General features: G+C 50.3%; 1 protein-coding gene and 1 long non-coding RNA gene across 2 annotated transcripts in view; one reads left to right on the top strand and one right to left on the bottom strand.

Annotated features, from left to right (window-relative positions):
- The window catches only part of LOC140356021 (uncharacterized), a 355,422-nt gene that overhangs the window by 206,906 nt on the left and 121,190 nt on the right, over positions 1-27,326 (top strand). The window lies entirely within an intron of this gene.
- LOC140346139 (uridine-cytidine kinase-like 1) lies at positions 83-24,562 on the bottom strand. Its single transcript, XM_072432599.1, has 15 exons — positions 24,439-24,562; positions 20,583-20,827; positions 17,452-17,558; positions 16,746-16,916; positions 13,380-13,451; positions 10,076-10,265; positions 9,918-9,979; positions 8,223-8,239; positions 6,059-6,157; positions 5,324-5,417; positions 5,125-5,187; positions 2,464-2,586; positions 1,335-1,442; positions 748-904; positions 83-672 (listed from the first exon to the last, which is right to left on the bottom strand). Exons 1-15 carry the CDS (start codon positions 24,549-24,551, stop codon positions 596-598), a joined length of 1,698 nt encoding a protein of 565 aa, XP_072288700.1. The 5' UTR covers positions 24,552-24,562; the 3' UTR covers positions 83-595.

Here is a 27,326-nt window from a genome sequence, read left to right as displayed (position 1 = left end):
CGCTCTCGTGGGCGTGGTCTTCTCAAAGGTCCATCCCCTCGTCGCTCTCGTGGGCGTGGTCTTCTCAAAGGTCCATCCCCTCGTCGCTCTCGTGGGCGTGGTCTTCTCAAAGGTCCATCCCCTCGTCGCTCTCGTGGGCGTGGTCTTCTCAAAGGTCCATCCCTCGTCGCTCTCGTGGGCGTGGTCTTCTCAAAGGTCCACCCCCTCGTCGCTCTCGTGGGCGTGGTCTTCTCAAAGGTCCATCCCCTCGTCGCTCTCGTGGGCGTGGTCTTCTCAAAGGTCCATCCCTCGTCGTGGGCGTGGTCTTCTCAAAGGTCCATCCCTCGTCGTGGGCGTGGTCTTCTCAAAGGTCCATCCCCTCGTCGCTCTCGTGGGCGTGGTCTTCTCAAAGGTCCATCCCCTCGTCGCTCTCGTGGGCGTGGTCTTCTCAAAGGTCCATCCCCTCGTCGCTCTCGTGGGCGTGGTCTTCTCAAAGGTCCATCCCCTCGTCGCTCTCGTGGGCGTGGTCTTCTCAAAGGTCCATCCCCTCGTCGCTCTCGTGGGCGTGGTCTTCTCAAAGGTCCATCCCCTCGTCGCTCTCGTGGGCGTGGTCTTCTCAAAGGTCCATCCCCTCGTCGCTCTCGTGGGCGTCTGAAGGAGCGTCGGTGCCGAAGTAACGGTCGCCGAAGTTTCCTGAGGAACAAGAGCAGTTCAGCCGCGCTCGGGGGACAAAGAAGTCACATTATTATAATATTATGTTAAAGTGACCGATGCCGGGGACGATGTGGAAGCTCTCGTTGACCTCTTTGTCCACGGCCGTGCTGATGATCCGGACTCTGGGGAAGGCGTAGGCCACAGAGTGAACGCCCATCTCTGCCGAGAGCAGCGAGAGCAAGAAGATCTGGTCCTCAGGGACATCGTGGTCCTAGAAGAGACACAGAACATGGTGTTCAGGGCCGTGTTCGGGTCGTGTTCGGGCGTGTTCAGGGTGTGTTCGGGGCGTGTTGAGGGTTAGGCTGTGTTCAGGGCGTGTTGAGGGTTAGGCTGTGTTCAGGGCGTGTTGAGGCGTGTTCAGATGTGTTCAGGGTTAGGGTGTGTTCAGGGCGTGTTCGGGCCTGTTCAGATGTGTTCAGGGTTAGGCTGTGTTCAGGGCGTGTTCAGATGTGTTCAGGGTTAGGCTGTGTTCAGGGCGTGTTCAGATGTGTTCAGGGTTAGGCTGCTTTCAGGGCGTGTTTGGGCGTGTTGAGATGCTCAGGGTTAGGCTGTGTTCAGGGCGTGTTCAGATGTGTTCAGGGTTAGGCTGTGTTCAGGGCGTGTTCAGATGCTCAGGGTTAGGCTGTGTTCAGGTTCAGTACCAGCAGCACTCTGATGGCCATGAGGGCGGCGGCTCCTGTGGACACGGTGCTGTCCATCAGGATCACGTAGTCTTCAGAAATGTCCCGGGGCAAACGCAGGTAATGCAGCTGCAACACAAGGAGTCATGTCTCACTCGGGCCACAAGAGGGCGCAATGTGTGGCTCCCCCGTGTGGTGCTCTCACCTCTGGCTCCCCCGTGTGGTGCTCTCTGGCTCCCCCGTGTGGTGCTCACCTCTGGCTCCCCCGTGTGGTGCTCACCTCTGGCTCCCCCGTGTGGTGCTCTCACCTCTGGCTCCCCCGTGTGGTGCTCTCACCTCTGGCTCCCCCGTGTGGTGCTCTCACCTCTGGCTCCCCCGTGTGGTGCTCACCTCTGGCTCCCCCGTGTGGTGCTCTCACCTCTGGCTCCCCCGTGTGGTGCTCTCACCTCTGGCTCCCCCGTGTGGTGCTCTCACCTCTGGCTCCCCCGTGTGGTGCTCTCACCTCTGGCTCCCCCGTGTGGTACCTCTCACCTCTGGCTCCCCCGTGTGGTGCTCTCACCTCTGGCTCCCCCGTGTGGTGCTCTCACCTCTGGCTCCCCCGTGTGGTGCTCTCACCTCTGGCTCCCCCGTGTGGTGCTCTCACCTCTGGCTCCCCCGTGTGGTGCTCTCACCTCTGGCTCCCCCGTGTGGTGCTCTCACCTCTGGCTCCCCCGTGTGGTGCTCTCACCTCTGGCTCCCCCGTGTGGTACCTCTCACCTCTGGCTCCCCCGTGTGGTGCTCTCACCTCTGGCTCCCCCGTGTGGTACCTCTCACCTCTGGCTCCCCCGTGTGGTGCTCTCACCTCTGGCTCCCCCGTGTGGTACCTCTCACCTCTGGCTCCCCCGTGTGGTACCTCTCACCTCTGGCTCCCCCGTGTGGTGCTCTCACCTCTGGCTCCCCCGTGTGGTACCTCTCACCTCTGGCTCCCCCGTGTGGTACCTCTCACCTCTGGCTCCCCCGTGTGGTACCTCTCACCTCTGGCTCCCCCGTGTGGTGCTCACCTCTGGCTCCCCCGTGTGGTGCTCACCTCTGGCTCCCCCGTGTGGTACCTCTCACCTCTGGCTCCCCCGTGTGGTACCTCTCACCTCTGGCTCCCCCGTGTGGTGCTCACCTCTGGCTCCCCCGTGTGGTGGTTGGTCTGGATGAGGATCTTGCCCAGGCGGATGTCCTTGCACACGGCCCTTAGGGCCTGCTCCATGGTTTCTCCCGCTCTCAGGATTGAAACACCCGTGATCTAAAGACACTTTCACGGTTCTTAAGGTCGTTACAAAAAGTATAAGAATATAATACGCTCTGTTTGAAGACGGAACAGATCTGTTACTTTGGGAAATTTAAAATAAACATTTGTCGGTGAACCGGGTCTTTCCCCAGGGGCCCGGCCGACATGGGGGCCGTCCTCCCGTGGGCCCACCCCCTGCAGGAGGAGCCATAAGGGGCCGGTACAGAGTGATCTGTGCAGTCGACGGCAGGGGCCTCGACGACCAGATGTCAAGACACAGAGACTAACTCACTAACTCTGGGGACATGAACGTCCCCTCGCTGGGGGGAGGAGCCTGAGCTCGTGCGGGAGGTTGAGCGATATCGACTTGATATAGTCGACCTCCAGCACAGTTCAGGCTCTGGAACCATCTCCTCCAGAGGGGCCGATGGGCGTGGCTGGTGTGGGCGGGGTTGGTGTGGGCTTATAGCCCTTCAGCTCAGCCGCCACGTGTTGGAGTTCACCCCGGTGGACGAGAGGGTCACGTCCCTTCGTCTTCGGGTGGGGGACATGTCTCTCACTGTTGTGGCGGACTAAGGGCCAAACAGCAGTGCGGAGTACCCGGCCTTCTTGGAGTCCTTGGGAGGGGAACTGGACAGTGCACCGACCTGGGACTCCGTTGTTCTACTGGGCAATGACAGTGACTCCTGGAGAGGGGTGATCGGGAAGAACGGCAGATCTGAACCCGGGCGATGTTTGTCCGTGACACAGAACAAGAACTGAACATGTTCAAGCACAAGGTCCATCAGGTCACGTGGCACCAGGACACAGGAGGTCAATGATCAACTTTGTTGTCGTGTCATCTGACCTCCAGTGAAGAGAGGGGCGGAGCTGTAGAGCACCACCTGGTGGTGAGTTGGATCCACTGGTGGAGGAGGAAGCAGGACAGACTTGGTAGACCCAAGTGCATTGTGGGGGTCTGTTGGGAACGTCTTGAGGAGCCTCTGTCAGGAGGGTCTTCACCTCACACCTCCGGGTGTGAGTTGAGACCGGGGACTCAGAAGGACTCGTCCATCACCCAAGCTGAAGTCACTGAGGCTGTTGGCTCCTCAGTGGCTCCTCAGTGGCTCCTCAGTGGCTCCACAGTGGCTCCACAGTGGCTCCTCAGTGGCTCCTCAGTGGCTCCTCAGTGGCTCCACAGTGGCTCCACAGTGGCTCCACAGTGGCTCCTCAGTGGCTCCTCAGTGGCTCCTCAGTGGCTCCTCAGTGGCACCTCAGTGTCTCCTCAGTGGCTCCACAGTGGCTCCACAGTGGCTCCTCAGTGGCACCTCAGTGGCACCTCAGTGTCTCCTCAGTGGCTCCTCAGTGGCACCTCAGTGGCTCCACAGTGTCTCCTCAGTGTCTCCTCAGTGGCACCTCAGTGTCTCCTCAGTGTCTCCTCAGTGGCACCTCAGTGGCTCCACAGTGTCTCCTCAGTGTCTCCTCAGTGGCACCTCAGTGGCTCCTCAGTGTCTCCTCAGTGGCACCTCAGTGGCTCCACAGTGGCTCCTCAGTGGCTCCTCAGGGGCTCCTCAGTGGCTCCGGGGGTGGATGAGATCCTGAGGACCTAAAGTCTCTGGATGCTGTAGGACTGTCTTGGTTGACACGTCTCTACAACAGGGCGTGGCGGTCGGGGACAGTGTCTCTGGACTGGCAGACCGGGGTGGTGGTCCCTCTGTTCAAGAAGGGGGACAAGAGGGTGTGTTCCAACTACAGAGGGATCACACTCCTCAGCCTCCCATAAGGTCTATTCCAGGTCCTGGAGAGGAGAATCCGACCGATAGTCGAACCTCAGATTCAGGAGGAGCAGGTTTAGGTCCTGGTCGTGGAACACTGGACCAGCTCTAGACTCTCCATCGGGTGCTCGAGGGTTCATGGGAGTTTGCCACAGTCACATGTGCTTTGTGGATCTGGAGAAGGCTTTCGACCGTGTCCCCCGGGGTGTCCTTTGGGGGGTGCTCCAGGAGTACGGGGTCTGGGGCCCTTTGCTCAGGGCTGTCCGGTCCCTGTCTGACCGGAGCAGGAGCTGTGTTCACTGTAGTAAGTCAGACCTGTTCCGAGTGCATGAGGGACTCCTCAGGGCTGCGCTTTGTCACCGCATCTGTTCATAGTTTTTTCTGGAGTAGTCAGGGGTCAGAGGGTGCGGTCTGGGACGGTTTGACCCGAGTGTGAAGCGGCTGGGATGAGAATCAGCTCCAAATCAGAGGTCATGATTCTCGATCGGAAAAAGGTTTCCTGCCCTCTCCAGGTGGGTGGGGAGTTCTTGCCCCAAGTGGAGGAGTTCAAGTATCTCTGGGTCTTGTTCATGAGTGAGGGAAGGATGGAGCGTGAGATTGACAGTCGCTGCATCAACTGTTGTGGTGAAGGAGCTGAGTCCAAAGACAAAGCTCACTCTACATTCTGACCTCACCTAAGGTCATGACCTTTGAGTAATGACTCAAAGGACAAGATCACGGATACAAGCGATCGAAATGAGTTACTTCCGCCTTGGCTGGCCTGGGAACGCCTTGCAGATGAAGTGTTAATCTGACTGACCCTTTTCCTTCCGAGTCGTTTGCCTTCATAGACTCCTCCCTGCGGCGTCTCCACGGAGACCGACTGTGAAGGAAACAAACATAAAAACAACCTTTAAAAATGACACAATTCAAGCACTTTCCAGGACCACGGGAACTTTGACCCCTTAATGACCTGCAGCAACAGGCCCGGTTTAGACCCGGTTTAGTCCTAGTCTGACCTTCAGTGGGAGGAAGGACAGCGCATGCTCGATCAGGAGCCTCATCAATCTTTTGGAGTAGAAGATAAACTCGTCACGACTCGTTTCTTTGTTCCTGAATCACAAACAAACGTTCAGTCCTGGTTCAGACCTGGTTCAGACCTGGTTCAGACCTGGTTCAGACCTGGTTCAGTCCTGGTTCAAACCTGGTTCAGTCCTGGTTTAGTCCTGGTTTAGTCCTGGTTCAGACCTGGTTCAGACCTGGTTCAGACCTGGTTCAGACCTGGTTCAGTCCTGGTTCAGTCCTGGGTCAGTCCTGGTTCAGTCCTGGTTTAGTCCTGGTTCAGACCTGGTTCAGACCTGGTTCAGACCTGGTTCAGTCCTGGGTCAGTCCTGGTTTAGACCTGGTTCAGTCCTGGTTTAGTCCTGGTTCAGACCTGGTTTAGTCCTGGGTCAGTCCTGGTTCAGTCCTGGTTTAGTCCTGGTTTAGTCCTGGTTCAGACCTGGTTCAGACCTGGTTCAGACCTGGTTCAGTCCTGGTTTAGTCCTGGTTCAGACCTGGTTCAGACCTGGTTCAGACCTGGTTCAGTCCTGGGTCAGTCCTGGTTCAGACCTGGTTCAGACCTGGTTCAGTCCTGGTTTAGACCTGGTTCAGTCCTGGTTCAGACCTGGTTCAGTCCTGGTTTAGTCCTGGTTCAGACCTGGTTTAGTCCTGGTGCAGACCTGGTTCAGACCTGGTTCAGTCCTGGTTCAGACCTGATAATGGTGTGCATGCCCAGGACCTGAGGCGTGCTGGTCAGGACACTGAGGGTCAAAGGTAACGGTTGCCCCTGATGAGCCGAGGCCAAGGCCGACCTGAGACACAGAGACCTTCATCATCACAAGAGAAACAATAACAATGTCCTCATGTGTCCAGTTTGGACACTTGGACATACGACTGATCAGCATTGGGATTTCATGATGTCCCCTGACCCATCTTACAAATATTAAGAATAATAATGATGCATCTTGTTTACAGGTCAATTTCTGGGTCAGGTGTAGATTAGGCCTGGTTTGGTCTTTGTTCAGACCCAAAATGACCCTTGACCCTCCAAAAATCTGTCCCTCGGTTAAATGAAGTTGAATGGCCCTGATCTAGGACCCGTTTAAAAGAAAGAGTTAGAGACGGACCAAAAGAGGAGACCCGGGTGACCGCAGAGGAGACCCGGGCGACCGCAGAGGAGACCCGGGCGACCGCAGAGGAGACCCGGGCGACCGCACAAGAAACCTGGGCGACCGCAGAGGAGACCACCGCAGAGGAGACCCGGGCGACCGCAGAGGAGACCCGGGCGACCGCAGAGGAGACCCGGGCGACCGCACAAGAAACCCGGGCGACCGCACAAGAAACCCGGGCGACCGCAGAGGAGACCCGGGCGACCGCAGAGGAGACCACCGCAGAGGCGACCCGGGCGACCGCAGAGGCGACCCGGGCGACAGCAGAGGAGACCCGGGCGACAGCAGAGGAGACCCGGGCGACCGCAGAGGAGACCCGGGCGACCGCAGAGGAGACCACCGCAGAGGAGACCCGGGCGACCGCAGAGGAGACCCGGGCGACAGCAGAGGAGACCCGGGCGACCGCAGAGGAGACCCGGGCGACCGCAGAGGAGATCCGGGCGACAGCAGAGGAGACCCGGGCGACCGCAGAGGAGACCACCGCAGAGGAGACCCGGGCGACCACAGAGGAGACCACCGCAGAGGAGACCCGGGTGACCGCAGAGGAGATCCGGGCGACCGCAGAGGAGACCACCGCAGAGGAGACCCGGGTGACCGCAGAGGAGATCCGGGCGACAGCAGAGGAGACCCGGGCGACCGCAGAGGAGACCACCGCAGAGGAGACCACCGCAGAGGAGACCACCGCAGAGGAGACCACCGCAGAGGAGACCCGGGCGACCGCAGAGGAGACCCGGGCGACCGCAGAGGAGACCCGGGCGACAGCAGTGACCCAACCCTAACCCTTTAAACATGACTTGTGAAATTAGCATTTTTCAACTTCAAACAGACCACGCCTCCCTTTCCAAAGAGGGAGCAGGCCATTTGAGCGCCCTCTGGTGGCAGAGTGACGTTTATGGCAGGGGCAGCGTACGGCCCCAGACTCTTTAATCCGGCCTGCAAAACATTTCTAATCTATATGTATTAATGTCCGATATAAATGTGGAGCTAATGTGACCGTGACACTGTGTCCACACTAATGTGACCGTGACACTGTGTCCACACTAATGTGACCGTGACACTGTGTCCACACTAATGTGACCGTGACACTGTGTCCACACTAATGTGACCGTGACACTGTGTCCACACTAATGTGACCGTGACACTGTGTCCACACTAATGTGACCGTGACACTGTGTCCACACTAATGTGACCGTGACACTGTGTCCACACTAATGTGACCGTGACACTGTGTCCACACTAATGTGACCGTGAGGCTCCTGGCTTGTGGACGTTCAAACCGTGTGACTTGAGAGCCGGTTTAAAGGCTGTGAACCATAGAAATAATACAGAATATTTGTCACTGTGGAGCAGCCGTTACGTCGCCTCAAACGTTTCACACAGAGTGAAGTCATCACAGTTTGGAGAGTTTAACCGGCTCCAGGGTTTGAACTGAGCAGTTAGAAATGTGCACAAAAAGAACCCGTGAAGTCTCCTCTTCCTCCAGATCCTTTTAGACAGGAATATCACAAATGTGAAGCTAAAACTATAAAAGGATCTCTTATTTCTACTGAACAATGAGCCGGTTAAACACATTTAATAGAGAATATATATAAATGAAATGTTACAAAGGGTCTTTTTGTTGGCCTGAAATGAGTAAAAGGACAGGACTTTATGCCCAGGCAGAAAACAAACACGATTCAAAAGGGAAAAAACAAACATGATCAAATACCTGACTGTGATCTCTCGCTGAGCACACACGGGACATTCAGGGATGGCGGAGTCACAGCCACGAGCAAATCAGAGCAGGCGCATTCAGGAAGGGCGGAGTCACAACCATGAGCCAATCAGAGCAAGCAAGTCAGAATCAGCCAATCAAATCAAACAAAACAAACATGAGCAGCAGTAAAAGTTCGAGACTGAAAGAGACGAAACGACTTGCCCCGCCTCTGGCACTAGCCCCGCCTCTGGCACTAGCCCCGCCTCTGGCACTAGCCCCGCCTCTGGCACTAGCCCCGCCTCTGGCACTAGCCCCGCCTCTGGCACTAGCCCCGCCTCTGGCACTAGCCCCGCCTCTGGCACTAGCCCCGCCTCTGGCACTAGCCCCGCCTCTGACACTAGCCCCGCCTCTGACACTTGCCCCGCCTCTGACACTTGCCCCGCCTCTGACACTTGCCCCGCCTCTGACACTTGCCCCGCCTCTGACACTTGCCCCGCCTCTGACACTTGCCCCGCCGTTGACACTACTGGCCCCGCCGTTGACACTACTGGCCCCGCCTCTGGCACCTGGCCCCGCCTCTGGCACCTGGCCCCGCCTCTGACACTTGCCCCGCCTCTGACACTAGCCCCGCCTCTGACACTTGCCCCGCCTCTGACACTAGCCCCTCCTCTGACACTTGCCCCGCCTCTGACACTTGCCCCGCCTCTGACACTTGCCCCGCCTCTGACACTAGCCCCGCTTCTGACACTTGCCCCGCCTCTGACACTAGCCCCTCCTCTTGACACTTGTAATATAAAAATGTGATAATTGTAACATGCTTTAAATGAACTCGCGACCCGCACTTTGGGAACCACTGCACTAATGTATTAAAGGACAAATATCATGCATTAATTATACTTTTATTGTCCTTTAAACATGCTTTAGTTTGGTATTTCATGTTTTAAAACTATAAAAAAAAAAGTTTAATTAAAAGCTAAAGGAGTTCTGAACTAAACTCCATCTACTGGCAGCAGAGGGAATTACATCTTTGAGAGAAAAAAACATGGTCTTCCGTCTTAATGAAGCCAGTTTAAGGACACTTCCTGGTCTCAGCTCACAGTTGTTCTGATGGTGATGAGACAGAATGAGTCTGGAGATGATTTATGGAGTTAAAAAACGCAGAAGATTCTCAGAGAATAGGAAGGTAGAACATGACATCACACATCGTGGAGATTCAGAACGGAGTGTTTCTGAGGCTCGGAGGGGAGAGGACTTTAGTGTGAATGAAGCTAAAGTGCTCCAGCTGAGATTGTGACAATGAGAGCAGGGTCAGGGTCATATGTGTACGGAACGAATTATTTCAAAGAAAATACATTCTTTGATGTAATTTGTTTTTTTTAATGGTTGTGACACAGACTCCACTTTAGCCTCTGCTCGTCTTTGTCTTTTAGAAATAGAAAACCAAAACATATCAATGTATTTGGATATTTATCCCATTACAACTTATGACTAAATCCCACCATTATCACTTATAATAAAGAGTTTACCTTTGGAGTAAAACTATGAATAATCTCAGTAAATGTATAAAAAAAAAATAGGACAAAATAAAAGGCACCAATATCCAAAAAGTGTAATAATTGTATGTCTAAAAGGCCTTTGGAACACCATCTGAGTGAGAGTGAATGAAGCGAGTACAGAAAGTCAAAGGAGTACATTTGAAAGTTTTACCTTTTCAAGTTGACTGTGGACGTGTTGGACGATTAAATCCAACGCCACAAAGTTCTCGCCGCCTGAAAACACGACTCAGATTCAGGAAACGATACAGAAGCAGCGAGACAGTCAGTCCACAGGCACTTTAGACCAGAGCGTTTGCAAAGGGAGCTCACCTCGGGGCACCACGATGTCGGCGAGCTGCACCGTGGGCTCGATGTACTGCTCGAACGCCGGCTTCACATACGTGTTGTACTGTTTTATGATGCCCCCGATGTTCCTGCCGCGCTGAGAGATGTCCCTCTTCAGCCGCCGTAAGAGCCGGATGTCCGAGTCTGTGTCCACGAACACCTTCATGTCCAGGAGCTGCAGCAAACACCTTTACGCTGTTACAACGATGCTAACGCTGAAGCAACAGACCCTTTATCTGACAACAAGCCCGCCTCTGTGTGGAGTGGCCCCGCCTCTGTGTGGAGTGGCCCCGCCTCTGTGTGGAGTGGGCTCTGGCTCAACCCCAACTACAAGCCCAGAGCCCCTGGCAGAGGAGCTTAACACCTTCTACTCCAGGTTCGAGGCCACTCCCCCTCCCGCACTGTGGACACCATCCAACCCCGCCCCCCACTTCCCCCACCTCCCCCACCTCTCTCTCAGTTCAAAGGGAGGATGTGAGCTGGTTATTTCGGAAATCCAACCCTCGAAAAGCTGCTGGACCAGACTGTGTCACTCCGGCCACCTTAAGACACTGTGCAGGCGAGCTGGCCCCTGTCTTCACTGGCATTTTTAACACCTCCTGGAGTCATGCCATGTCCCAGCTTCAAGTCGTCATCATCGTCCCTGTCCCCAAGAAGCCCCGGATCACTGGACTTAATGACTACAGACCTGTGACGTCTGTAGTCATGAAGTCATTCGAGCACTCGATTCGACTCCACCTGCAGGGGGAGCGCCGACTCCACCTGCAGGGGGAGCGCCGACTCCACCTGCAGGGGGAGCGCCGACTCCACCACCACCACCACAAGGGAGAGAATGAAAAGGAGGAAATGAAACAGGGAGGAAAAGATATGAGAGAAAAGGTTGAGAGAAAGAGGGAGGGTGCGATATAATAAGATGAGGGGGAGTGAGGAGGAGAAAGGGAGGGAGGAAAGAGAAGAGAAGGAGAGTGGCAAGAGAGAGATGGTGACAGAGAAAAGGGAGTGAGAAATAGAAAGTGTGGGACAAGAGAGAGAAGAGGAGGAGAGAGGAAGGAGAAAGCTGAGGGAGGACAGAGCGAGGAGACGAAGAGGAGCTGAGGGAGGACAGAGCGAGGAGAGGAAGAGGAGCTGAGGGAGGACAGAGCGAGGAGAGGAAGAGGAGCTGAGGGAGGACAGAGCGAGGAGAGGAAGAGGAGCTGAGGGAGGAGAGGAAGAGGAGCTGAGGGAGGACAGAGCGAGGAGAGGAAGAGGAGCTGAGGGAGGACAGAGCGAGGAGAGGAAGAGGAGCTGAGGGAGGAGAGGAAGAGGAGCTGAGGGAGGACAGAGCGAGGAGAGGAAGAGGAGCTGAGGGAGGACAGAGCGAGGAGATGAAGAGGAGCTGAGGGAGGACAGAGCGAGGAGAGGAAGAGGAGCTGAGGGAGGACAGAGCGAGGAGAGGAAGAGGAGCTGAGGGAGGAGAGGAAGAGGAGCTGAGGGAGGACAGAGCGACACATTTGTCAAATGTCTGAACGGAGCAGAATCCATGAACAATCTTAATTAATATTGATTCAACTCTACTCCGGGACAAAAGCTGATTTATGACTAAACAAACCCTTTCACATCCGAAATACTGAGAGCAGAGAACCAGAGGGTGGAGGGTTCAAGTCCCGCCCAGAACCAAGCCTCCCTGAAGCCTCCCTGAAGCCTCCCTGAAGCCTCCCTGAAGCCTATTTTTAACTAGCTTTCAGTGACCCTTCATCAGCCGGTTGCTACAGTGACCCTTTATTTGCCAGTTGCTACAGTGACCCTTTATTTACCGGTTGCTACAGTGACCCTTTATTTGCCAGTTGCTACAGTGACCCTTTATTTACCGGTTGCTACAATGACCCTTTAATTGCCGGTTGCTACAGTGACCCTTTATTTACCGGTTGCTACAGTGACCCTTTATTTACCGGTTGCTACAGTGACCCTTTATTTGCCGGTTGCAACAATGACCCTTCATCAGCCGGTTGCTACAGTGACCCTTTATTTACCGGTTGCTACAGTGACCCTTTAATTGCCGGTTGCTACAGTGACCCTTTAATTGCCGGTTGCTACAGTGACCCTTTATTTGCCGGTTGCTACAGTGACCCTTTAATTGCCGGTTGCTACAGTGACCCTTCACTTGCCGGTTGCTACAGTGACCCTTCCTCAGCCGGTTGCTACAGTGACCCTTCCTCAGCCGGTTGCTACAATGACCCTTCACTTGCCGTTTGCTACAGTGACCCTTCCTCAGCCGGTTGCTACAATGACCCTTCACTTGCCGGTTGCTACAGTGACCCTTCACTTGCCGGTTGCTACAGTGACCCTTCCTCAGCCGGTTGCTACAGTGACCCTTCCTCAGCCGGTTGCTACAATGACCCTTCACTTGCCGTTTGCTACAGTGACCCTTCCTCAGCCGGTTGCTACAATGACCCTTCACTTGCCGGTTGCTACAGTGACCCTTCACTTGCCGGTTGCTACAGTGACCCTTCCTCAGCCGGTTGCTACAATGACCCTTCACTTGCCGGTTGCTACAGTGACCCTTCCTCAGCTGGTTGCTACAATGACCCTTCACTTGCCGGTTGCTACAGTGACCCTTCCTCAGCCGGTTACTACAGTGACCCTTCACTTGCCGGTTGCTACAGCAACGTGAGCCTCTCCAGATGCAGTACATTTTGTCTTTCTCAGATTTACGGCGCGCGCCTCGTTGTGTCTCTGAGTTACACGTTTCCTCTTGTTCACGTTTCGTTTAACGTGAGCCTTGTGTTCTCGCTCATGTCGCCCTCCACATCGATTTTTCCTGCTTTTTGCTGACTTCAGGATCTTTCCTCTTCTTGAAGTGACAGTGATAACGTGCGTCCGCTCTGTTTTTACTCATTCATTTCCTGTTGTTGTGCCGTTGATTTATTTTCACCGTCAGAGGTCAGATGGATGAAGGACCCTTCAAATTCTTTTTTCTGACAACTTTTGTGGACTAATGTGAAAATATGACACAGGACTTTATTTAGCCCCAGGTTTAGCCCCAGGTTTAGCCCCAGGTTTAGCCCCAGGTTTAGCCCCTGGTTTAGCCCCTGGTTTAGCCCCTGGTTTAGCCCCAGGTTTAGCCCCAGGTTTAGCCCCAGGTTTAGCCCCAGGTTTAGCCCCAGGTTTAGCCCCAGGTTTAGCCCCAGGTTTAGCCCCAGGTTTAGCCCCCGTGTAGCGTTTTGTCACAACAGACTGTGCAGCTCTTTGATAAATCACAAGTGTTACCGCGGTAACTAAAACACAGGAACAGTGTAATAGAATCTCTCACCTTCAGCAGTTCTTTGTTTGCGAAGGCCAGGATTCCCTCAAAAATCACCACATTTGCCCCGTACACCGTTTTCTGAACACAAGAAAAGAAAGGATCATTTTATTAAACTGTAAATAAATAAATTGCCAATAAAACAATCACTACAAGATAAGATATTCCTTTATTGTCCACACATGGGGACATTTCATAGTATGGGGAAATTTCATATATAATTAATAAATCCATAAAAACACAATTGCACTTTGAGATAAACCATATAAAATCAGGTGAAATCCATAACCTTTAAATTCATTCAAAGACAAAAAATGATTTAATGTGTTTTGTTCCACAGACAACAAAACAAATCAACTGTCGAGGTCAAGAAGAGAATGTGAACTTGGATCAGACAAAGAGTGATATTGTCCCAAAGGACGGGCATCTGGAGAATCCCTGGGTCAAATCTGTGTTTACAACATGGAAGGATCTGATCAGAACATACAAACTAAACAAAGATGTTAAAGGTTGAATGGACGATTTTTTGGCCCAAATCTGAGTCTCATTTCCTCGTGGCGTGGACGGCCGATTAATCCTGCCACGTATCAATCATAGAACTCACCTACCGCTCACCTGCAGCCTCGTGTGGCTCGTCCCCACGAGCAGCACGTTTCCGTATGTCTAAGCGCATTGATCTATCATAAAATAGTTCCCTCAGTGTACGGGACAAAATTAGGACGGAGAAAGACGGTTCGAGCTGACTCAGAAGAAGACGGAAATCTACGGGCGACGAGCGATGATGTGATCCGTCGCGCTAATAAACAAACACACGTGTGTGTTGTATCAGTCCGCACGGGGGAGTGGCGTGCGCACGGGGGAGTGGCATGTGCACTTCCACCTGAGTTCTCAAATCGCCGAATGACCAAAGGTTTTGTACCAAATAGAACTGACCTGAGACTCAATGTCTGGAGTACAAAAGGTCTAAAGGTTTTTCACCAGATGTAAAAGACAATCACATAAAAGCTGTTCATCAAGGCTTATAAACCAGAACAAATACTAATAAATGATCAAGAGAAGCTCATCTTGTTTTGACAGATGAAGAGTGGGAGGAGCTCAAAGTCACATGTTTGGAGAGAATTCTGTTGTAAAAATGTGTCTGGTTTCTTCATAACTCCAGGTCAAAGGTCTCATTATTCACATGGAAATGCAACAGCGCCACCAGGAGGCAAACCACTGTCACGTGTGCTGGGACTGTCCTGTCGCTCACAAATATTGGACAGAGATCAATTAAATGCTAAAGACTCAAAACTCCTGCCACGGACACAGTAAATGGATACATTTGGAGCATCGTCGTGGCAACAGGAAAGAAGGCCATCATACTGAGAACTGCACGTGCATTTCAGAATACGTTTGCACAGATCTAACGTTAGAATATTTGTTGTTTGCGGAGGAAATGATGGTCCTTATAAAACTGCAGTCTCTCCATTTTGATTTCACTGTGCTGAATCTGGCCCGTGACCATGGAAACCGAGTGATTCCTCTTTGACGGAGCTTTCGTCCCGGGCCTTTACTCACCGGTCGCCGCTCGAACACGCGTCCCGGCTCGTTTGTTTGTTCATTAATCAGAGACGACACGACGGCGGCGGATTCAGATCGACTCCAGGAGAGTCGTGAGCTCCGTCGCCCGTGACGACGATAAAGAAACAAATGAACCAGCATCGATCCAGAGGTTTCACCGGCTCAGCTTTAAACGTAATTTAAGACGCAGAAAAACAGAGGAGCAAACGCAATGTGGGGAAAAAAAAAAAAAATCACCTTTGGACTTAAGGACAAATATGACAGACACTGGACAAAATGGGACCTTTATTTTGGACTTAATGTGCTTTAACTTTCTTTTCTTTGGGTGCCTCCCCTTCCTTATTTTCCAATTACATTTTCTACGGCCCATCACCCAGCCCAGCCCCTGGCCCAGCCCCCGGTAGCAAGAGCGACTCGTCGGCCGTGCAGAGCGACGTCCTGGGGCTGGTGTGTGGCGGCGCCATTCCCCGGCTGCTGTGGTGCCGTTGAGCCGTGAAATTGGCCAGAACAGAAGCGGGATTGATTCTAGGCCTGGCTGCAGCGCTACAAAGCTAATTTAGAGCGCACTAAATCCACAGTGATGAGCATGAGCAGCGTCTGAGTCCGAGCATAAGCAGCGTCTGAGTCCGAGCATGAGCAGCGTCTGAGCATGAGCAGCGTCTGAGCACGAGCAGCGTCTGAGTCTGAGCATGAGCAGCGTCTGAGTCCGAGCATGAGCAGCGTCTGAGCATGAGCAGCGTCTGAGCATGAGCAGCGTCTGAGCACGAGCAGCGTCTGAGTCTGAGCATGAGCAGCGTCTGAGTCTGAGCATGAGCAGCGTCTGAGTCTGAGCATGAGCAGCGTCTGAGTCCGAGCATGAGCAGCGTCTGAGTCCGAGCATGAGCAGCGTCTGAGCAGCGTCTGAGCACGAGCAGCGTCTGAGTCTGAGCATGAGCAGCGTCTGAGTCCGAGCATGAGCAGCGTCTGAGCATGAGCAGCGTCTGAGCACGAGCAGCGTCTGAGTCTGAGCATGAGCAGCGTCTGAGTCCGAGCATGAGCAGCGTCTGAGTCCGAGCATGAGCAGCGTCTGAGTCCGAGCATGAGCAGCGTCTGAGCATGAGCAGCGTCTGAGCACGAGCAGCGTCTGAGTCCGAGCATGAGCAGCGTCTGAGTCCGAGCATGAGCAGCGTCTGAGTCCGAGCATGAGCAGCGTCTGAGCATGAGCAGCGTCTGAGTCCGAGCACGAGCAGCGTCTGAGTCCGAGCATGAGCAGCGTCTGAGTCCGAGCATGAGCAGCGTCTGAGTCCGAGCATGAGCAGCGTCTGAGCATGAGCAGCGTCTGAGCACGAGCAGCGTCTGAGTCCGAGCATGAGCAGCGTCTGAGTCCGAGCATGAGCAGCGTCTGAGCATGAGCAGCGTCTGAGCACGAGCAGCGTCTGAGTCCGAGCATGAGCAGCGTCTGAGCATGAGCAGCGTCTGAGCACGAGCAGCGTCTGAGTCTGAGCATGAGCAGCGTCTGAGCATGAGCAGCGTCTGAGTCTGAGCATGAGCAGCGTCTGAGTCCCCAGCACTGCCAAATTTTTATTGATGATTTTACTGAGATGTTTCAGTCGCACAGACTTTGATGGTTTGGTCATTACAGGTGATTTCAATGTTCATGTGGAGAATATTTGTGACAGAAACACTAAAGAGCTTGATGCTGTCCTTGAAACCTTCAGTCTTACTCAGCATGTGAGAGGCCCCACCCACAATAGAGTGGCTCCACCCACAGCAGAGTGGCCCCACCCACAACAGAGTGGCCGCACAGAAAAAGGAGGTGAAAAGCATTAGCCTCACCCATTCCTTGCGCCTGCAGTGGGATTTAAAGTCGTACACTGGAACTTTGATGCTCTTCCCCTTCTTCAGTTTCCTCAGAACCGTGATCAGGAGCTCGAAGTCAAAGGCGTCGGGATGGTCAAAGTTATACTCGTTTTTATCAGCCAGCTCCTGCTCTTCATTGTTCAAAATCTGAAGAAGAAAAAAGGAAGGTTTAGTCCTACTGCTAATACTATGACATGGAAAGTAGTCAATAATAATAATAACAACAGTAAAACGTGTCATCAGTAACAGAAGAAGAGCAGGGGGCGTGGCAACAGCAGCAGTCTATGTAGAAGAAGAAGATTTGAAAGGAAAGGTCCAGTATCAGTAGTATCAGCAGTAGTATCAGTAGCATCAGTAGCATCAGTAGCATCAGTAGCATCAGTAGCATTAGCAGCATTAGCAGCATTAGCAGCAGCAGCAGTAGCATCAGTAGCAGCAGATGCAGCAGCTGCAGCAGCAGTAGCGTTAGTAGCGTTAGTAGCATCAGTAGCATCAGCAGTAGCATCAGCAGTAGCATCAGTAGCAGCAACAGTAGCAGCAGTATCATCAGTAGCATCAGCAGTAGCATCAGTAGCATCAGCAGTAGCAGCATCAGTAGTAGCATCAGTAGCAACAGCAGTAGCAGCAGCAGTAGCAGCAGCAGTAGCAGCAGTATCAGTAGTACTTCTTGCAGTACTTGTACCTTGTAGAAAGAGTCCATGGACAGCAGGACGACCCAGGGAACGTCCAGAGCCTCGATGATCTTGTTTGCCACAGTGGTTTTCCCAGAAGCACTTCCTCCACACAAACCTGAAGGATACACAGAGAAAAAAGAGGTAAACACGCAGAAGAAAGGGTTAAACACACAGAGAAGAAAGAGGTAAACATGCAGAAGAAAGTTAAACACGCAGAAGAAAGAGTTAAACATGCAGAGAAGAAAGAGTTAATCTGTGGTTTGTGTTTTATGGGGCAAATATATGAGACGTTTGGCCCTTTTACTCAACATCATGAACTCCATCTATTTTATTTCCCGTTGTGTGATTTGAACCGTCCAAAGACACTTCTGTTCCCGATCGATAAACTCTTTAAATGTCTCAGATAAACGGCTGCAGCTCGGGTCAAACCTCCGTCTGCGGCGTTTCCACGGATACGGGAGGCGTGCGAGGATATTAATGTGTTTGGTTTTTCTGCAGATGGAGGAGGAACGAGGCCCTGAAGCGAACACGATCGAGCCATGAAAGACCCGCTGACGCCGACAAACCCACCAGGGCCAAATGACGCCGACCATCAGCTGCTGACGCCAACAAACGCCAGGGGCCAAACGACGGCGACAAACCCTCAAGGGCCAAACGACGCCGACCATCAGCTGCTGACGCCAACAAACGACAGGGGCAAAATGACGGCGACAAACCCCCCAGGGCCAAACGACGCCGACCATCAGCTGCTGACGCCAACAAACGACAGGGGCAAAATGACGGCGACAAACCCCCCAGGGCCAAACGACGGCGACAAACCCTCGAGGGCCAAACAACGCCGACCATCAGCTGCTGACGCCAACAAACGACAGGGGCCAAACGACGGCGACAAACCCTCAAGGGCCAAACAACGCCGACCATCAGCTGCTGACGCCAACAAACGACAGGGGCAAAACGACGGCGACAAACCCCCCAGGGCCAAACGACGGCGACAAACCCTCGAGGGCCAAACAACGCCGACCATCAGCTGCTGACGCCAACAAACGCCAGGGGCCAAACGACGGCGACAAATCCCCGAGGGCCAAACGACAGCGACCATCAGCTGCTGGCGCCAACAAACGCCAGGGGCCAAACAACGACGGCGACCATCAGGAAATACAACTGTAAACATCATCTGTACAGAGGAAAATGGTCAGAGCGTTGCCGCGGTGACACAGAATATGAAGCTCAGTAGTGAGCGTCATGTTGTGCCGGTGGTTCCTGTGCAGGCCTTACGCAGTGTAATGGCTCATTTGTCCAGCAGGGTTCCATCGTAGACACTGTTTTGACTCTCATCCAGGAGTCATTCTCAATCTGTGGATCTAGTCTAACTAAGCCCCGCCCACCTTCATGTATCAGCACAGAAGTCACTGGAGTTCAGGACCTCAGAGCACGGGACAGCTCCATCTTAAAGACACAAACCACCACACAAGGGATGGTTTAAAGGAGATGAGGAGGCCACGAACAGGAATGCATCGCATTTGAGAGAAATTACGTCGCATTTTGCAACGCGATATCGCTTATTCTGAACCCTGCTCCACACTGGTGCATTAGAGCGTGTAAAGCTCCACACTGGTGCATTAGAGCGTGTAAAGCTCCACACTGGTGCATTAGAGCGTGTAAAGCTCCACACTGGTGCATTAGAGCGTGTAAAGCTCCACACTGGTGCATTAGAGCGTGTAAAGCGCCACACTGGTGCATTAGAGCGTGTAAAGCTCCACACTGGTGCATTAGAGCGTGTAAAGCTCCACACTGGTGCATTAGAGCGTGTAAAGCTCCACACTGGTGCATTAGAGCGTGTAAAGCTCCACACTGGTGCATTAGAGCGTGTAAAGCTCCACACTGGTGCATTAGAGCGTGTAAAGCTCCACACTGGTGCATTAGAGCGTGTAAAGCTCCACACTGGTGCATTAGAGCGTGTAAAGCTCCACACTGGTGCATTAGAGCGTGTAAAGCTCCACACTGGTGCATTAGAGCGTGTAAAGCTCCACACTGGTGCATTAGAGCGTGTAAAGCTCCACACTGGTGCATTAGAGCGTGTAAAGCTCCACACTGGTGCATTAGAGCGTGTAAAGCTCCACACTGGTGCATTAGAGCGTGTAAAGCTCCACACTGGTGCATTAGAGCGTGTAAAGCTCCACACTGGTGCATTAGAGCGTGTAAAGCTCCACACTGGTGCATTAGAGCGTGTAAAGCTCCACACTGGTGCATTAGAGCGTGTAAAGCTCCACACTGGTGCATTAGAGCGTGTAAAGCTCCACACTGGTGCATTAGAGCGTGTAAAGCTCCACACTGGTGCATTAGAGCGTGTAAAGCTCCACACTGGTGCATTAGAGCGTGTAAAGCTCCACACTGGTGCATTAGAGCGTGTAAAGCTCCACACTGGTGCATTAGAGCGTGTAAAGCTCCACACTGGTGCATTAGAGCGTGTAAAGCTCCACACTGGTGCATTAGAGCGTGTAAAGCTCCACACTGGTGCATTAGAGCGTGTAAAGCTCCACACTGGTGCATTAGAGCGTGTAAAGCTCCACACTGGTGCATTAGAGCGTGTAAAGCTCCACACTGGTGCATTAGAGCGTGTAAAGCTCCACACTGGTGCATTAGAGCGTGTAAAGCTCCACACTGGTGCATTAGAGCGTGTAAAGCTCCACACTGGTGCATTAGAGCGTGTAAAGCTCCACACTGGTGCATTAGAGCGTGTAAAGCTCCACACTGGTGCATTAGAGCGTGTAAAGCTCCACACTGGTGCATTAGAGCGTGTAAAGCTCCACACTGGTGCATTAGAGCGTGTAAAGCTCCACACTGGTGCATTAGAGCGTGTAAAGCTCCACACTGGTGCATTAGAGCGTGTAAAGCTCCACACTGGTGCATTAGAGCGTGTAAAGCTCCACACTGGTGCATTAGAGCGTGTAAAGCTCCACACTGGTGCATTAGAGCGTGTAAAGCTCCACACTGGTGCATTAGAGCGTGTAAAGCTCCACACTGGTGCATTAGAGCGTGTAAAGCTCCACACTGGTGCATTAGAGCGTGTAAAGCTCCACACTGGTGCATTAGAGCGTGTAAAGCTCCACACTGGTGCATTAGAGCGTGGGAGCCTGACCGATGACGAAGGCCTCCTTGAAGCTGGTCCCGGTCACGTTGTACCACGGCGGTCGCCCCGCGGTGTAGATCGTCCGCTTGTTCGTGCGCAGCAGCGGCGGCTCCGTCTGGCTCTGGGACGTGGAGCGTTTCCGCGGCGACTGGCGTGAGGCGGCGGGCGTGGCCGGGGTCAGGGGGCGGCGCGGGGTGGAAGGGCGGCGCGGCGGGGACGAGGAGAGGCCGTCCAGAGAGTCGTCGCTGCTGCTGCTGCGAGGGAAAGTAAAAGAGACTCAAACTGTGACTTTCACTGGACGATTTAAATACTTTATTCACCAACGAAAAGATGAAATATGAAAGTGACGTTTTCTAGATACAGAATATTCACAAATAAAGTGAATTATTGATGATCTGAAATGGTTTATCATCGTTTGACATTTTTATTTGATAATGAAACCGTCTTTTCGTCTGTTTAAAGGTCCCATAACATGCAAAATCGACTTTTCAGAGCTTTTAACCTTCTTACATTGCTATTTGTGCTTCATAAATGTACCAGAGTGTTTTTTTTATTGATTCCCGCAGTGTTTAGCTTTATTACAGACTATCTCCTTTCCTCCAATCTCCAAACTGACGGGCGGTGTTCACAGGACCACGTCATAATCACAGGCACGCGTCATTATCCCCCTCACCCCCCCTCCCCTCCCGCCTGCCGCTCCCTTCCTCCCGGCTCCGCGCTGCTGTCTCCCTACAAGCCCATTCCGGAGTTTTTCAATTTACGAGGATACACGGTTCAAAGAGGCACAAAATGTCATTAATGATATCGCACTCTTTACTATTATCACAATGGTGAAGGTTTATGAGGCAATTGATGCAGCAACCGGGAAAATAAACGGAGAGAAGTTCTATCCGATACATAAAAAACAAGAAATAAGAGCGCAGTGGACATAAGACTTTTATATATATATAGATATGTCTGTTCTGCGCACGCTGTAGAATTAACACCAGATTTATTTAGGCTCAAAGTAATGTTGATCTGAAGTTCTATCGTTTCTCACTCAGTCGCGCGGCAGGAGCGGCGCAGCGCGGAGCAGACAGCTGTTGGGCTACGTCACGGGTGGGCGGGGCACACACGCGCTCTGAGACTACGTCACGGGTTGGGCGGGGGAGCCAGATGGCTCTTCGCAAGGGTGGGGGCGAATATCAAACCAAGCCGTTTGCATTTCCGGGTTGGTGAGAGGGTCCAAGGTCTGGGTGATATTTCTATTATGTTATGGGTGTTGCACAACCCTAATTATTGAGTGTCTGCGAGATGTCTCGCAGACACTATATGTTCTAGTGTTTTTTATTTTTATTATATTTTCCAGTTTTTTCCTGACCTTCGGTGCGTTTCAACTCCCTAACGCTTTCATTAATCTCAACAAGTGATACATCATTATGATCGTGTTCACTGTGTCATTATTGCTATTACTTTTGACATTTGTACTACTTGCACTTTTTGCAGTATTTGTAAAAGTATACTATTTTAACCCTTTCCAGTCCAAAACCTTTGGCGCGTTTCAACTCCTTAACGCTTTCACCGATTTCAACAAGTGATACCTCATTACGATCGCTTTCACAGTCTTACGTGTGCTATTACTTTTGACATTTGTACTACTTGTACTTTTTACAGTATTTACAAAAGTACTTTAACCCATTGTAATAAATGTGGCATTGAACACAATTCATGTTTTCAACAAATATTAACCCTTCCACACTTCCAAACACTTTCAACACATTCAGAATTCAACACATTAGTATTTAAACACATGTAGTACTTGTACACACATGTAGTACTTTTACACACATGCAGTACTTTTACAAAAAAAGTACATTTACATAAAAAAAAAATACTTTTACACCAAAAATACTTAACACAAAAAATGCTTTTAACACAAAAAGTACTTTTAACACAAAAAGTACTTTTAACACAAAAAATACTTTTAACACAAAAAAGTACTTTTACACAAAAAAGTACTTTTACACAAATTCGGCAATTTCACACAATTAAACAACTTCAACAACTTCACACTTCAACAAATTTGTACTTACACACATGTACACTTTCAGCAAGAATGCAGACACTCAAGCAATGGCTTCAGCCATTGCAAAATCTAGTTATCAATTATACACTTAGGATAGACTACGAAACGTGAACAAAAGCATGTTATCGCACCTTTAAACATCATCTAAATAACTCAGATATTTATGGTCGACTCGTCACGTTGAGTTGACCAATGGGAGCCACCGTGTCATCGTGTTCAGGTTCAGAGCGGGTTTATGAACCACACACTTCTGTCTTAAGTCATTAATAATCATGTGTTTGTAGAAATAATGTCAGGTGTAATAAATATCTACATTTCCAGTGGATTGCTGATGAGGTGCTCCCTCTGCTGGTGACTGGGTGTTTTGACCTGTATTGTAAAGGTCACGTGGGCCGTAGTATAAAGGGCCTGCACATGTGCCACTGTCGCACCAGCCAAAAAATGCATAATAGAGAAGAAAAAACATATAAGTCGCACTGGAGTATAAGTATAAGTCGCACTCCGGCCAAAACTATGAAAAAAGGTGCAACTTATAGTCAAGAAAATACGGTATTTCAAAGTCCACGACTCCAGCTCTTTTTGTATCATTTTTGTTTACTATTATAAACATCTAAACCGTTCACATCACCTAAAGTTTGATTCGTTTCCCCGTCAAATAAATGAAAACGCCGAGCGGAGTCAAACTGCTCGTTTACGCTCACGTTCTGGATGAATAAAGTCGCGGTGCGTTTGTCGCCGTCAGAAATGCCCGTTTGTTCATGTCAGGACCCTCCTCGCCGCTCCGCAGAGCCGACTCGTGCGCAGAGCCGACTCGTGCGCGGAGCCGACTCGTGCGCGGAGCCGACTCGTGCGCGGAGCCGACTCGTGTGCGGCGCAGAGACGCGGAGAGGGCGCCACGTCTCCGGGCGTCTCCGCGGGAACGTCTCGAGCGCCACCGTTACTGTGGGCGTGGGCGAGGGGGAGGGCGCGAGCTCACGGGCCTCCCCAGGAACCACGCCCGGCTCAGGGGGGCGGGGCCTGGGTCACATGAGTAAGGCTTCATCACGCGGTGCAAACACGGAGCGAGTATTGACACGTTTGTACTGATACGACCGCCTCGTGAGACCGGACAGCTGTCAGAGCGGGGGAGAGAGAGCGGGTGCAGACATTCAGCAAAACGAGGGTTATAGTTTAATATAAGAGATTTTATTAGAGAGATAAGAGACATTATTGTCTCAAAACATGTGGTCAAATAATAATATCTATGTCTGGAACGTCAAATCACAGGTATTTTAAAAGTCGACAAGTCAAACTAATTATTTCTATTGAACATTGAGACTTTTTAAAGACGTTATTAACCAACTAAAGGTTAAAATGTGACATTTTGATGTATTAATGACACTGACTTTAAATGTGCTTTAGTTTGTTATAGTCACTGTCTGATTAACTTGCATTTAAGATTATTTAATTGAGCTTGTGTTATATTGTTAAAACTGTATAAAAATGACAACTTAAAGTAGAACTCGCGGTGGAAAAAGAGCACTTTTTACACATGATTAATGAAGTAGTTTAAAGTTTAGACTCTTTAACACTAAATGGAGCTCACGTGATGAAAGTGTTTAAATCACAAACACGTGTCATTAGTTTATTATAACCTCGTGACTTTGTTGTGAACGTGAATCTTCCATAAAACACGATTTCTGTGACTTTTGTTCATCTTTTGTTGACGTTAGCCACATGCTAGCGGCGTTAGCTTCACTTCCCCCGCTCCTCCGCGCGCTTTCCCGCGGGGCCTCGTGCCCCTCCGGCCCGGGTCCGTACCTGTCGGAGCGGGGCCCGGCCGTGTCCGCCGCGGGGCCGTGCTCTGCGGCCGCGTGCGGAGGCTTTGGTCCCGCGCTGTGGCCGCTGTGGCTCGGCTGCTCCTCCGGATCCATGGTCCAAGTCGCGGCGCCGCGCGCAAACCAAACAGTGCGTGCTGCGTGGTGACGTCACAGCACGCAGCACGCACGCGCAGCACGCAGGACGCACGCGCAGCACGCACGCGCAGCACGCACGCGCAGCACGCAGCACGCACGCGCAGCACGCGCAGCACGCAGGACGCACGCGCAGGACGCACGCGCAGCACGCACGCGCAGCACGCAGCACGCAGCACGCACGCGCAGCACGCAGGACGCAGCACGCACGCGCAGCACGCACGCGCAGCACGCAGCACGCACGCGCAGCACGCAGCACGCAGCACGCAGCACGCACGCGCAGCACGCACGCGCAGCACGCAGCACGCACGCGCAGCACGCAGCACGCAGCACGCACGCGCAGCACGCACGCGCAGCACGCACGCGCGGTTCACGGCAGGTCAAGACCAAAACCCGCAAACTCCGCGTTTTTTTACTCAAACAAAAGGAAAACGACTGACGTCATCTGCAGCTGGTGATTCGGTGTTTATTAATGACTAATCGGCCATAACCAATAATCACAGTTGTATTTAATCCTTCTCTGGACTAAACTCTGAAACACAAAGCACAGAACAGTCACGGACACGCGCATTATTCAATCAAAATGTCAAAAAAAGAATAAACTATTTCAGATTTTCAACAATAAAACTCTTCTCTCTCATATTTCATCTTTATTTGGTTGATAATTTATTTAAAGTCTCATTGTACAACAGAAATAATTCTTTTCTGCCACATTGACATTATTATTAAATGATCTTATCTTATCTTCACTGTCGCCATTTTATTCTAAACAAACGCTTTGATAAATCTGATTAATAAAAATATGATCATAAAGACAAATGACGTTCAGTGTGAGAATAAAAGGAGCTAAAGTAAAACAAGGCGATTGACCTGAGTTTATTTGGAAAGACAATTAACGACACAACATTTAACATTTAACACAATTAACATTTAACACATTTAACACATTTAACATTTAACACAATTAACATTTAACACATTTAACACATTTAACACATTTAACATTTAACACAATTAACATTTAACACATTTAACACATTTAACACATTTAACATTTAACACAATTAACATTTAACACATTTAACACATTTAACACATTTAACACATTTAACATTTAACACAATTAACATTTAACACATTTAACATTTAACACATTTAACACATTTAACACATTTAACATTTAACACATTTAACACATTTAACACATTTAACACATTTAACACATTTAACACATTTAACATTTAACACAATTAACATTTAACACATTTAACACATTTAACACATTTAACACATTTAACACATTTAACATTTAACACATTTAACACATTTAACACATTTAACACATTTAACACATTTAACACATTTAACATTTAACACAATTAACATTTAACACATTTAACACATTTAACATTTAACGCATTTAACATTTAACACATTTAACACATTTAACACATTTAACACATTTAACATTTAACACATTTAACACATTTAACACATTTAACACATTTAACACATTTAACATTTAACACATTTAACACATTTAACACATTTAACACATTTAACACATTTAACACATTTAACACATTTAACACAATTAACATTTAACACATTTAACATTTAACACATTTAACATTTAACGCATTTAACATTTAACACATTTAACACATTTAACACATTTAACACATTTAACATTTAACACAATTAACATTTAACACAATTAACATTTAACACAATTAACATTTAACACAATTAACATTTAACACAATTAACATTTAACACAATTAACATTTAACACATTTAACACATTTAACACATTTAACACATTTAACATTTAACACATTTAACATTTAACACATTTAACACATTTAACACATTTAACACAATTAACATTTAACACATTTAACACATTTAACACATTTAACACATTTAACACATTTAACATTTAACACATTTAACACATTTAACACATTTAACACATTTAACACATTTAACACATTTAACATTTAACACAATTAACATTTAACACATTTAACACATTTAACATTTAACGCATTTAACATTTAACACATTTAACACATTTAACACATTTAACACATTTAACATTTAACACATTTAACACATTTAACACATTTAACACATTTAACACATTTAACACATTTAACATTTAACACATTTAACACATTTAACACATTTAACACATTTAACATTTAACACATTTAACATTTAACACATTTAACACATTTAACACATTTAACACATTTAACACCCACAGCTTCAGCTACGCTGCCCTAGGAGTAACTATGCTGGGGGAAGTATGACAGCTTGAGCACTATCCTCTTCTTCTTCTGACTACTTATGCTATCAAACAATATTTATTTTTTGATTCCACTTGCAAACTGTTCACCGCCTTCTTTTCTTTCTCTCTCTCCTGAGGACCTGTGGACCCAGATGCCCCTCCCCTGGTTAAGTGGTCCCTGCCCTGTGTGGACGGTCCCTCATCTGCCTGAAGAGTGGCTCCAGTTCGCCTCAGACGGTCCCTCATCTGCCTGAAGAGTGGGTCCAGCTCGCCTCAGACGGTCCCTCATCTGCCTGAAGAGTGGGTCCAGCTCGACTCAGACGGTCCCTCTTCTGCCTGAAGAGTGGGTCCAGTTCGCCTCCGACGGTCCCTCATCTGCCTGAAGAGTGGGTCCAGCTCGACTCAGACGGTCCCTCATCTGCCTGAAGAGTGGGTCCAGC

The sequence above is a fragment of the Eucyclogobius newberryi genome, unplaced genomic scaffold, assembly GCF_026437365.1.
Source record: "Eucyclogobius newberryi isolate DKJ021-1_F unplaced genomic scaffold, fEucNew1.0.hap1 SCAF_1, whole genome shotgun sequence".
NCBI classification, from domain to species: domain Eukaryota; kingdom Metazoa; phylum Chordata; class Actinopteri; order Gobiiformes; family Gobiidae; genus Eucyclogobius; species Eucyclogobius newberryi.
The sequence above is the reverse complement of the archived record's forward strand: the minus strand, read 5'-3'. Positions and strand labels throughout refer to the sequence as shown.